General features: G+C 44.3%; 2 protein-coding genes across 2 annotated transcripts; both read left to right on the top strand.

Moving 5' to 3' along the window:
• Window positions 1–414: 414 nt before the first annotated feature.
• N7473_004256 (uncharacterized protein) lies at window positions 415–1,428 on the top strand (the record flags this gene model as incomplete). The annotated part of the gene is made up of 3 exons (XM_057150196.1): window positions 415–442; window positions 698–726; window positions 820–1,428. 3 exons carry the CDS (start codon window positions 415–417, stop codon window positions 1,426–1,428), a joined length of 666 nt encoding a protein of 221 aa, XP_057010306.1.
• Window positions 1,429–3,442: 2,014 nt separating this feature from the next.
• Window positions 3,443–3,969, top strand: N7473_004255 (uncharacterized protein; the record flags this gene model as incomplete). Its single annotated transcript, XM_057150195.1, has 3 exons — window positions 3,443–3,657; window positions 3,715–3,732; window positions 3,789–3,969. The coding sequence occupies 3 exons, from the start codon at window positions 3,443–3,445 to the stop codon at window positions 3,967–3,969; spliced, it is 414 nt and encodes a 137-aa protein (XP_057010305.1).
• Between the last annotated feature and the right edge of the window lie 9,261 nt (window positions 3,970–13,230).

Here is a 13,230-nt window from a genome sequence, read left to right as displayed (position 1 = left end):
AGCCAATACTTTCCTAGTGTCCAGTCAACAAAGAGTCAACATACTTGCAAGCTATTTAGATAGTATACTCTGTGACACCGCAATTGCTAGTGACTTGACCGAGCCTGCAGACATGCGTTCGCACAAGCGATTTCAGTCTAGGAGAGGAAAAATTGCTCAGCGGTTTATAGCATTGCATCCAAGTAGAGCGTTTCTGGCTCCGCTTAGTTTAACCTGCGTCCTGTCTATATACAAAGTTGATGGACTGACTTCCATTCTTCTCACTCAGCCTGAAGCACAACACAGACTATTTGCTAGGAATAGGTAGGGCTAACATAGATGCTGGGCCATGAACACCAAAAAAGATTCTCCAGCTTTTTTCAGCCGTTCCTAACCTGACATTGGCCCCAGGAACCCAATGATACTTCCAGGAGCATGGTGAATTGTCGCGAGGAACAATCCTGTTAGGCTGTAGGAGCGCAACGGCGGCCAGGATTCGTCACGCAGACTCCGGGAAGCCTCGCCTACCCCTGGGAACATCTAACTAGTCTATTCCCTCACTGTTACCACATTGAGGGTTGCTCCGTGGCAAATATGTTTTATAAATAATCTCCGACCTTTCACAGATTTAGCTTAGGTATGGAAAGGCGACCTGAATATTTATTACTCTTGAGGATTTCCTACCGAATAAGTTACAGCTGGTTACCAGCATGAATAGCTTGCTCTAAATTGGTACTGTATTGGCAGGTATTGTGGAATTTAATTCACCCAAGCTTCTTTGTTGTGTAGTTAGCACTGGTAAAATGTTGGAATTGAGGGCAATCAAAATATGTGGTATAGTCGGAAATCCCAACGCCGGGATGGCCACGTTGGCTAAAGCATGTGGAACCGCTCAACATCAACACATCAACACCATCAACACATCAACACCATCAACACATCAACACCATCAACACCATCAACACCATCAACACCATCAAGACCATCAACACCATCAACACCATCAACACCATCAACACCATCAACACCATCAACACCATCAACACCATCAACACCATCAACACCATCAACACCATCAACACCATCAACACCATCAACACCATCAACACCATCAACACCATCAACACCATCAACACCATCAACACCATCAACACCATCAACACCATCAACACCATCAACACCATCAACACCATCAACACCATCAACACCATCAACACCATCAACACCATCAACACCATCAACACCATCAACACCATCAACACCATCAACACGTCAACACCATCAACACCATCAACACGTCAACACCATCAACACGTCAACACCATCAACACGTCAACACCATCAACACGTCAACACCATCAACACGTCAACACCATCAACACGTCAACACCATCAACACGTCAACACCATCAACACTTCCACGCCATCAGTACCAGTATCAACACATGACCAATCTTTCCCCCTATTCATAATTGCGTGTGAAATAAATTAGACTGCAGTAGTCGGGTTTCTCACCTACTACTGTAAACGGAGGCTGTTGGCCCAATTCACTTGACACTTGACAAACAGGAAAAAAGTCATTCCTGCTGGCTACTTTATTATTCTGTTCACGTAGTCCGATGGATCAGAGCGGCAAATGGGATGATAATGGCTGTAAGCAATTGGAAAAGTAAAGTAGTGTACTCTGTATAGTTCAAATTAATATAGAGTAACTTCAGGCACTCGTCATTAAAACATATTGAGCATAGTAAAATTACGTGAATTGACCTAATTGGTGCGACCTAAAAGGATGCCGGAGCCCCAAGTACTTCATAGCAAATGCTGGTGGCATTATGCCATGCTTGGATGGTTGGACCTTGGGCTATTGCAAAAGACCGCCTCACTATCGGCATGAGACGGGAGTACCTCGTGTTATCTCCAAGAGCATGTTATCTCGTTGGGCTGTATTCTGGTTGAGCAAGACTAGATACATTACCACGTAGGCTTTATAATGAAATCCCCTGCTGAATAATATTTAAAGACTTTGAAATGCCTTGGATTTTTCTATCACCCAAAGCGTGCCTGAAGATTCAATCACTAACGCTGTTGATCGTATTAAATAAGCCGTCTTTGCTCACAGACCCAGTGCACATAGTTCCAGAGCTTGGAAAATGATCGATTCTCTCGTCCATCGCGACTCTGTGAATATAATTCATAAGCTGCAAAATAATAAGCTTTGAACCAAAGAAAAAGTGAAGGTCTTCTCATACCATATAACGATGCTTCGGCCGACGGCAGTTCTTGACTCTTAACGCCATCTAGCGCACCCTCAGGAATGTCATAGAGCCATCGTCTAACATTTCCGCAGCTGCTAGAATCACTGCTCGAAAGATTGCGTCGTGTGGTGGCTCTCAGACGTCGGGATTTTCCCCGGCTCTTTAAGGTTATCGCCCGCCGCGACGGTCTAACGCGACCAAGGCGACGTTTTCGTAGGATATAATATTTCTTCCCTCGTAAGGATTCAACCGACCGTTTCACCCCAACTTGTTCCAAATAGGCATCAGGGCGAGCGATCCATAGCAGTTCGCTGTTCTCCTTTAACCAGGGAAGAAGGTTATCTTCCTCCCGTTTAGACCATGGTGTTGCACTGCGCGAGTATATGGCGATAATCTTGATCGCGATGGTTGGAGGCTGGCTGGTTATGACAACAAATAGAGGCAGGTAGGTAGGCTTTGTTGAGCTTTAATCCACTCGTTTCGCATAAACTAATGCCCGCTGAGCAACGGAGCGCCGCACAATTAGGTAACCTATTCCGGCTGTTTGATTTAGGCCAACTAAATTGATTGACAAAACCCGTTTCAACGTTGATAACACAAGTAATTCTCATCGTTGCTAAAAGGGACTGGGGGACATACTTCACACGCCACGGAGGTGGAGAATGCAACGTTAAATATACTTTGAGGTCGAACTATGGGACTGAGAATAAATAATTTGTCATGTTGATAATTGAACATCTTAACGGTGAAACGAAGAGTTTCAAGTTGGTGCCATTCAACTTCATGCATACATGGCTCTGTGCCTGATGGACACAATCTGGTTACTATCTAATAGGACAAAGTGCACGTTGAGATTGTGGGACCATCAACGTTGACCTGAGAAAACTTCAGACGGTCTCAAACTGATCACAACATATAGTGCCGGAAATGGAAAGTTTGGAAAACCATAGGATTTTTGGCTACAACTCAATAGGCAAGAGTTGTGAATTAAAAGCAAAAAGGAAATACCGTAGCTCGATTTAAGAATCTATATAATAGCCCTCATCTGAACAACGTGAAACAAGAGCCACGCGACCTCTTCCCCGGTCCTAGACACCAACATAGGAGCAGTTCGAAAGTCTACGTATACCGCTCGACGGCCCGATTTTCGGAGACAACTACAACGTGCCCTAAGCCTGTCCTCTTTTGACACAGAGGATACTCATAGTATGTCAAAGTCATCCGCTGGTGACACTACCGAGGACCAGCTATCAATTCACTCGGAGAACGATAGATCTAGCGTACAAAGCGACAGTGTTAGACGTAACCACGAAGCCCAGATTGATCCTGCGTTGTTTTCGACTGCTCGAGATGTGGAAAAGATTGAAGGTAGGAGAGATCTTCCTAAGGATCGCGACCTGATTGCCTTGGAATGTGTTGCAGAGTGAGTATCACAGCTGTGACCTTTGAATTACTTGCGCTAAGATTGCATTTGGCAAAGGCTAGATGTCCGAATGAAGTAAGCCGATCTGGGGTGCATTACCTGAGGGAACTTGTGCGCTAAATTTAACATAGGAATGTGGAATCCTCCATGAATAACCAAGAAAGCCTGAATGAAGTGGTCCGCAGTGATTTGGCGAACATCCTCAGTCGATTAGCTATCATAGAGGAGAAAATCAGCAAGGCTAACCCAGACGAGAGGCAGGCTTCTTCGGAAAATCGCCAGACCGAGCGAAGACGGGTTTCGAGGCGATGAACGAGACCTGTTTCAGTCATCAGCCTTTTGCTGCTCCAGGGATTGACCTCAATAATGGTGACCTCGCTATTTTGTGATTATACGGACTATCATACTGTAGTGGGGAAACTGCTGACGGTGGTTTTGTAGCGTACTTGCTTCCGTCGTACGCACCGCTCCCGAATCTCCTATGGTGCTTACAGTTTGTCGGTTTTGCATCGTTTATTCCGTTTTGTTCTTGCCCGTTTTTTTGCAGACGTAGGAGAAGCTTCATGAAGACACACAGAGCAGAAGACAGAAGAGAAGAAGAAGATTATCGAACACACATCATACAGTCTTTACCAGAAATTCAATCGCTCCTTGCTTCAACCACGGTTCCATAATCCTTCATAGAGCTTGCTACTGCTCATTGATCTACTAGAGGGTAGTCGACTGGTTTATCTGCTGCCCTCCGGTGGGTGGTTGGTGCTTCCTATCCTTCCTGGCAGTTACTATCCTATCTCGTGCCTCGGCCTGTCTGTTCCAATCGGACTGCCATTAGCGCATCCCCCTCTTCAATACGTACATTTTGCTTCCAGACAAATTCGAAAACAGTTTCCCCCCAGACACATTGACTTTCCTTTCTTTCTCAGCGCCCCACTCGGATTGCGCTAGTCTAATATTGGCTAGACCAAGCCCCTTCCGTGAGGGATAACGCAGTATCATTAGCGGCAGGTGAGTCTAGAACCCGAACTAGACGCCCATGTAGGTCTTTGGGAGAGAAAGCGTCTGTCTCGGGGGGGGGTAAACTGTTTTCGAATTTGACTGCAAAAGACTAGTAAAAATCAACAATTTAAGTGAATTAACGTTCTGAGTATGGCATTCGCCGATAGCTAATCTAAAACAATATTGCGAACTCATGCACTGCATCTAGAATGCGAACCCTTGTAAAAAGGGTAAAGGATGGGGTATCCAGAGAACCGCGGGAAATGGAACGGGAGTGAGGAAACTGTATACCGTACCATAAAACTTTTATAGGATCGTAGATCCCGGTCGATCATGATTACTGTCGAAAGTTTGAAAGTATTTCGGGCACTTTGCCGGGCAGGGAAGGCTAGACTTTGCCTATGATTTCTGTCAGTGCCGACCCACATTGTGCATCGAACGCTCTAAGGAGAATCTGTGAACCTTAGCAACTCGGTGGGTCAGGCTCAATGGAGTTTTTGGAGTCGTTTAATACGAGGGCCAGACCGCGAACCTTGATCGGCGGAGGCGCGGAACATCCTCTGGGGAAGAATTTGTCAATGCGGAAGAGATCTAACCAAAGGTGAAAAAAGTACGGGCCTAGCGGACCCTTTAACGTTACTATACCAATTTCCCCCGTGCGGCCCGAAGGGCAGGCTTTTTCAAACGTGGGGCGGTCCCCACAACCAGAATGTTACGCGTCATGCATTGGCTCTACAAAGCATAGTTCTAGAAGGACTGTGGTCTACGTAGATTTCTGATATCAGAACATGTCGGCTTTCTACTAGATAAATCACATTCAACCGTTGGAAACTGTCTCAACGGCAACATACGATCGCATCACAATTTTAGCCATTCACCCTAAAGCAGGGGTGGTGTTTTAGTTTGTAGTTGTTGGCTCTTAGTGGGGCAGAATGGAATATTCGCCCAGTCCAGAAATTTCCGGTAGTGAAGTAGAAATCAGAGGCTCTGGTGCTCCTTAACTAGGCCACGCTCCATGCACCACTCCGGAGCCTAGCAAATAGGTAGCCAGCTATTGGTTTTGAATCGCTTCCACACTCCTCCAGAACTGCGTGGCAGCGGATACCAGGTCACCGTGTGCCTAATACAACACCGGCTGGATATCATTCCATACCACTTAGCCCTGCATAGTGGAATTGAAAGACTCAAGCTGCTGTTGCAACTGATTGATCTCCATTTGTAATTTTTTTGCTTCGCCCGAGACCTTCTCGTTCTCCGCCAGTACCTTTTTCAATTTGGCCATCTCTTCTGCCTTTTCTATTTAAAGCTGCTGAATTTTCTGGGTACTTTCAGTTCGCTCTCGGTCCTGGTCCTCCCAGGCCTTGCAAAGCTCCTTCTGAAAATTGCTCGCCTGCTTCAAGCATTGTCTGTGAATTGATCGACTGTCTTGGCTGTCGTCTTCTCGAGGTCTTTTGTGTGGGGATAACAACTTGTAGTCAAAGTTAACATAGGATCAAATATTGTGAAAAGGGCGAGCAAAAGGCTGTTTTTAATTGAAGGATTCAAGAAACCGAAGAAACCTACCTAATCCGTAGCTGAGCGCTTGACTGATCGCAGTACACGGTGTTCAGCGGTGTCAGAGGCAACCGATCGTCGCGAATAAGCTCTTGCTAATTCGCTAATTTTGCAGTCTGAGTTTGATCTTGAGCTACCATTCTCACTCTGCGTAGACTTAATATGGGGTCGCATCGTGGAATTTCAGCCTATAGACAATTGGAAGCTCGCGAGTAAGAGAAATAAAGACGATAGTCGCTCCCCTTAATAGGGAACTGATCGATTATATATAGGCGATCATGAACAAAATATAAAACAAGAGACGCCCCTAGCCAGAATTCAGGTCCTACAAATGCTGAATTAACATCAAAATGTTGCGCCTTGGTGCCATTGAGACAACTCACCGATGGCTAAGAAGACGTTAGTGCAGAAGCTAAATTGATGCTAGCTAAAGAGAAATGTGACCCGCCTGCAGAAACATACAACTTAGGGGAAAAGCATGCAAAATGCACACTACCATTCCGAACCTGATAGGGAAAATCGCTACACCTCACTTTTATTGTGGTCAAAATGACCTTACAATGTTAGCAAAATGACTCACTAAAATAATAAAGTCACAGCAAATAATTCCACTATAATGTATCTCTGTTTGAACCATCCGTAATGTAGAGCCTGGCGTTGAATTCACCTAAGTTCTTTATTTACAACAGGAACTGTTTCAGATCAATGCTACAACAACTTAAAGCTTAACACCCACAGGCCCATCTAGAGTATCTGCTAGATTTTGACCTTTGAATAGAGGTAAGATAATCAAAGGTATAAGGTTTCCTCTATGCATCTGGTCACAATGTGATGATCGAGGGACCTAGCGTAGCGATAGAAATGAGGAACCTCTCTTAATTTAGGAAATTCCACAACAGCAACTTGATTTATCACAAAGCGTATTACTAAGATTCGGTTCGTAAACCATTGAAATGCCGTAAAAGAAAATTTCCTTAATTAACGCGCTAAGTTCACGTTAAAGAGCATAACTATAGCAACGCCTACGTAGCCACAAACTAAAAGCCCCTGGCCCGGGGTAAAAAGCTAGCTCACTCTATTTTGGCTAGTAAGAAGTAGATTTTACCGTAAGTTATTTTGCAGAGGTTGCGCGCTGCCTGGGTCTTGCTGGCTGTAAAGGACCAGAGTAGGTCAAAATGCAATAGCCTTCGTTCTAGAAGTTTCCTTCTAGATAACGGCACCTCAAAGCCTAAAACTGTCAATAGGAACCAAATTGACTTACCCCTAGGCCATGTAATCTTTTTCAGTTATGAGATTTCCTTAGACAGAATAATTTGTTTCGGAGAGTCTGGGACAGCCATAACCAGGGTACGAGTTACCCGCCTTAAGGCCGGAATAAGCAAGAGCCGTGCGTGCTTGACTTCTCAGGACCCACCGGCATCAACTAAGACGTACAATTCCAAATTCAAAGCCGTTAATTCATGGGAAATGTGACTTAAAACAGCGCGTTCCATGGATCAGCTGTAGGGATTCGTACATACATTATTTGTCCATTCCATTGTTGACTTCTAGGTTGTTGGAACAGGGGCATTTCCGCCCACAAAAGTGCGAACACGATCATTGACAAATATAATTCCAATGTTTGCTCGCCCGTGGATCTCCAGTAAAATAACTTTTGTGGCTTTACTCGGGCAATTCCTTATCAGGGTCATCTAGTCCTATTTCTCCAAACCAGAAAACCCCTTAGACTCGAAGGAGTTTTCACAAGTACTGATTCGCGGAGATTCGATAGGATACGGAGTAAAATTATTCGTACTTATCCTCATTCATCTTGTTTGTAAAGTAAATCACGCGAACGGAGTACGGTACATCATGACTTTTGAAGGTGAACTCCCTAGGATTTTCTACAAAATGAATTCCATTCTTGTCTGATTATATCACACAAGCCAGTATAATAATAATCAGGCCCTAACATAATATTTCATTTAATCTCGTTTGTCTCAATTCACAGCTTCACAGCGCTCGTCTTTTTATCCCGGTCCTACACTGCCATAGACACAATCATTACCAGCTTGCCGCCCAACGTAGGAGCCATCCTCATCGAGAACATCTCCATCATTCAAATCATATCCATGTTTTCTATTGGTGCCTACAACGCCCTAGAGACAGGAATTGCCGTGTTCGACTCGTTCAAACACTACCGCGGGCTATATTTCTGGAGTATGCAGGTAGCATCCTGGGGCATACTGGTCCATACGATCCCAGCTATGATACGATTTCTATCTCAGTCATCCAACCTGGCCATATCAATTCCATTCATTTTGGGGTGGTATGCCATAGTAACTGGACAAGCCGTGGTGCTCTATTCCCGCCTGAATGTGCTCGCGACTGACCCCGTGAAGCTCCGCTGGGTGCTGTAGATGATTGTTAAAAATTTTTTCGTACTGCATATTCCGATGACGGTACTCTTCTACGGTCTGAATAGTGGTCAAAGCGTATTCGCTCGACCGGCGGCTATCTATGATCGGATCTAGGTGACCGGATTCTGTATGCAGGAATTCGTTCTCTCCGGGGTCTATATTTATTAAGCACTAGAACAAAGGAGAATTAAGCGAGACCTACATCACTAAGGCGACCGGAAAATCATTCGTTATTTACTGTGGATCAATATTCTTGTTGTTCTGATGAATATACTGCTACTCGTGGCGGAGTACAAGCTTTATTATATAGAAGTCAGCCTCAAAACCGTGGTTTATAGTATCAAGTTAAAGCTGGAATTCACGGTCTTGAATCGCCTGAGAAAGCTGGGATTTATATCGCCTCCCCCTCTGGCTTATTAAATGCCCGAATACGCCCGGCAAGAGAGCGACGTCAATCTGGTGGGACGATCACGCCTCTACTCACGCCAAGAATCCAACTCCGAATTAGTGTATACGGAGTATAGGATTAAGGTGCCACCTCGTGTCTCGCAGCGACCTCGTATTTATACTAATCGTGAGACTAAGTGTGATACTCAATCCGATGATACAAGAGTCCGGGGTGCGATCCTGTCTTTAAATCAGTTGACGGCTCCCTCAGCCTGCTCCTCAGATCAGTTAACCACGTCCTTGTCTACTCTGGAGTTGAATCTTTCAAACTTTACGTCAAAATTTGACGTGTAGGTCTTGATTTAACGCAGTTAGAACTTTTCTCCGGGTAGAGACTCATAACCGAATAGGTCTTATATTAGAAATTTGATTGAAGGATGCTCCTTATGCTAGGTATTTGACGCTATATTATATTAATTCTTATAGTATTAATCAACATAAACGAGGCGTTAGATCATGACTTATTCTCGAAATAGGTTTTCTACAACGCCTGGCGTATTAGATTCTGTGAAGATATATAGAAGCGGGGTTTGCCGAGTCTTACCCCGTTAATTCATCGGGATCGGAGCATACATAAAATAGCCGGGAAGTCCTTAGAGACAAAGTACATTTGTTTCTGTTAAGGTTTTAGCAGTCTTCGATACCACTAAGGCTTCCTTGATATATATTATGTGACTAAGAACTTCTGTCGAATCTCAGTCTTCCCTGAGACACGCTAGCTTTGTATAGTAAAGCGGACATTTGGGAAGCGTGTAATAGCACGCTTCCACTCAGGGGTTATCTTAGTTTAATAACACCTTCAATATTATTCAATTGCTAGCATATGCCATTACTCCTCCTAGATCCCATCCCTCATCTTCACAGTTTCTAACAATATAAATTCATCAGGGTACAGCCTGCTATAACTAGTAAAGATAAATCAAAGTCAAATTTCAAAAGTCGAATAACAGGCTGTGCTTGTCTTACAATCGGCGGTTCTTTTCCGGTACGCGAGAGTACGTCCGAATCATTTCAGCTATCCCCTGTCGTTGCTGCTTTTGTAAAACTTTCATATAGAGTGGCGACAGGGACTAACAGTGAATACGACTTGATTGTGAAGCTTTCTCGAAGAAAGCCATGTAGCATTCCTCCGCCTTATCGCAGTTGTCACCTGCATCAGGATAGGCAGAGAGTGTAGACACCGCCCAAAATACCATATCCTGATTGACGGAGACCATAGCGTAATATTTTTGAGAACAGTCGAGATTAGCAAACGTGATAGATATCCGGCTATTGGAAACTAATTGTTATCGACAGCCACAGAGTGCCTTCTGATCCGGAAAGCAAACTAAGATAGAGCGATTAGCCATAGAGTCAACCATTAGTCAGGTGAAAACCTCTCGGAGTACCTACCTAAGTGTCCATGAAATAGCGATGAATCGATAGCATCGCAGCCGTCTCCATAAAGCACGATATAATACTCGGGTTTAGAACGATGCGCAGCAAACGCGAATTCGGACCCTTTGGTCGTCCAGATAACTGACAGTTAAGCTTTTCCAGATTTGTCAATCTTCACGTAACAGGGCATATAGCAGAGACTGTTTCTCATACACCGAATAACCCAATTCTAAGTGGATATCGGGAGAGTGTGTTGAGTGTGCACCACATGAAGTGCCTTCCGGCAGAGCTCTTCCAGAAGATAATCATATAGGCCACCGGATCGGGGCACATCCTCCCGCGTCAATTTCGACGTAGTGCAAGGAAAGATACAATAAAGAATAACAGGGTTTTGCCACATTAGGTCAACGTAAAGGATATTATCATCGGGGTGGTAACTTATTGGTACCAAGTCATTCCGTCTCTCTAAGCGGATCTCAATATCAGGCGGCAAACCGGAAAGGACGACTATAGTATATAAAACCAAGCGTATCTGTCGCGTGGATACGGTCTAGGGATCTGTTGATTCATCGCTATGTTTCTCTAGCTTCCCAGGTGTTGAAGTGGTTGAGATCTGACGGAGTCCACGAGAGGGCCTAGGAACTTGCTTGCGAGCAATATAATATAATAGTGGTTCCTGTTAGAGAAGCATAAGCTAACTGATTGACTAGAGTACTCTAAGCAGCGATTGCAATCTCACAATTAAGAACGTATTTCTTAGGCCGAAACGCTGTGCGATAGATTAGTGAAAGGAGTAGGTTAGGAACAACGTGACTGATACACCCGGGGACCTTTTGATCAAAAGTGGCCATATTAATGATAGCTGATCTCGGTGTAATCCTCCGAAAGGCCGAAGGATGTCGATACGGCGGACTAAAATCGAGAACAGATGTTCTAGCCTGTTAGTAATAGTGCTAACCAGATTGAAATGCACGATCACAGAAACTAGGCGTGGGTGCTTTGTCTCGCCTTACCTCGAAAATGGTCTTGGAACAGGATACGTTTTTCCGTGACCTGGTTCCACTGAATATTTCTGCGGGCCAGGATCCCCGAAGTATTTCGAAAAGACCCTTCCTTGTAGATATTCCTGTTTATCCGGCAGGGAAGACCTTTCACTGGGTTGGAAATAGCGGCTTTTATAGAGAGGCGGTCGAAATAAATCATCATCTTCTGCTCTTGCGTGAACTAGTCGAGAGAAAGAAAAGGGTGTTCAGAGCGGCACACTATTCCTAAATCGTAACCCCTTAGAGCTCTATCACTAATCAATCGCTCCAAGTAGACCGTTATTTAGAACCTTCCGAGGATTGAACGATATATCCAATTTTGTGGTTGAGAATCAGTAAGGGGAGCACTCAAACTAAGGAGATTAATATAAGATTTAGTTATCCGGCTGCTTAGGGTCTTACTATATATCAAGAAAAGAAGACCGTGAATAATGAATAGGCCGAAATAATAATTCGTCTAATCCAACGCGCGATTAGAGATTTGCGGTATGTCTTGTCTACAGGGGGCAACAGTTTTTAGAGCCTATTCTGCCTATCAAAGTTGAATCGGATAGAAGAGAGCTAAATATCACTTGATCACCTTATGTGTCGTGAAATTCTAGAGCAGGGTTCCTATAGGCGTCGGCTTTATCTAAGTTCCAGAAGTGCTGTATAGGCGTAGGAATTCCGTTAGACAAGTGCAGTAAAAAGTTGTTCACCGTATCCTTCAACGCCCGATCAGTGCCGTTGAGGAATAACAATAGTTTATCGCCGTTAAATATCTAGGGCCGTCAACGTGCAAGAAGTACGACAGTGCCTTAATCGAAAGTGATTATAACTAAAAGCTGATTTAGAATTTCACGGGATAGCAGATTAGAGACGGTAAACCTCAACGGTGTGTACAAGACTAACTATTACCTAGGAGAGCACTAAGTACGGACAACATCTCTCCTTTTCGCCGTTGCACCTATACGTTATTGTCTATTGCAATTTTCTAGGTAGGTTAAAAAGGCAAAAATGGTTCTTAGGAGACTCTAATTACAGGGATACGGCTTAGATCAATCTTCTATCTATAGATCCTCTGGACTTTCGGTTGCTGTCTTCCCCGCTGTTACTTCCAAAACTTGAATTGCCTTAGCAATTCTAACTTGTGAACTCAATAGCTCGTTCCTCAAATTGCTGTTTTCGAATGTCGAATTTTCTAGCTCGTTGCGAGTGTGAGAGAGGGCTTGTTCTAGTCGGTTATTTTCGGCCTATAACTAGTTCAGATATTCATGAGCGCAGCTCAACTCTTCTTTCAGCTTAGAAATTGCAATTTCAAGCCGCAAAATCGTTTCTGTAAAAGAACTCGAATATAGTCCTGCGATCTGACCCTAGATTTTAAAGTGTTAGAAACCACGCTAACCACTCTAGAAGAATCTGGGTATACCTTATTCGCTTTGTCCTTTGCCGTGCCCTTCAAGACCTGCACAGGAACCGCTTCCAGAGAGCGCCCTAACTCCTCGCAGATGGATTGATAGAACCAAATGTTGCCGTTACTGAGACTTTTTTTCAAGAGTACAGCACTCGTGCCCGTGGCTAACTAAGAGTAGCCGTCACTTGGGAGGGGTTGCAACCGGACCTGGCCAGGTGCTATAGTGAGACCCAGTCGCTTATCTATAAAGAGGTTAGCAGTGATTTGAGAACTATCATAAGATCGAAGCTTACAGATATAGGTGGACATAGCCTCGCGACACCTGATTCTCAAGAGTGCTCGCTTAGAACTACTAGCTCTAGTC

The sequence above is a fragment of the Penicillium subrubescens genome (assembly GCF_028828155.1).
Source record: "Penicillium subrubescens strain IBT 31985 chromosome Unknown utg000003l_segment0_segment0, whole genome shotgun sequence".
NCBI lineage: Eukaryota > Fungi > Ascomycota > Eurotiomycetes > Eurotiales > Aspergillaceae > Penicillium > Penicillium subrubescens.
The sequence above is the reverse complement of the archived record's forward strand: the minus strand, read 5'-3'. Positions and strand labels throughout refer to the sequence as shown.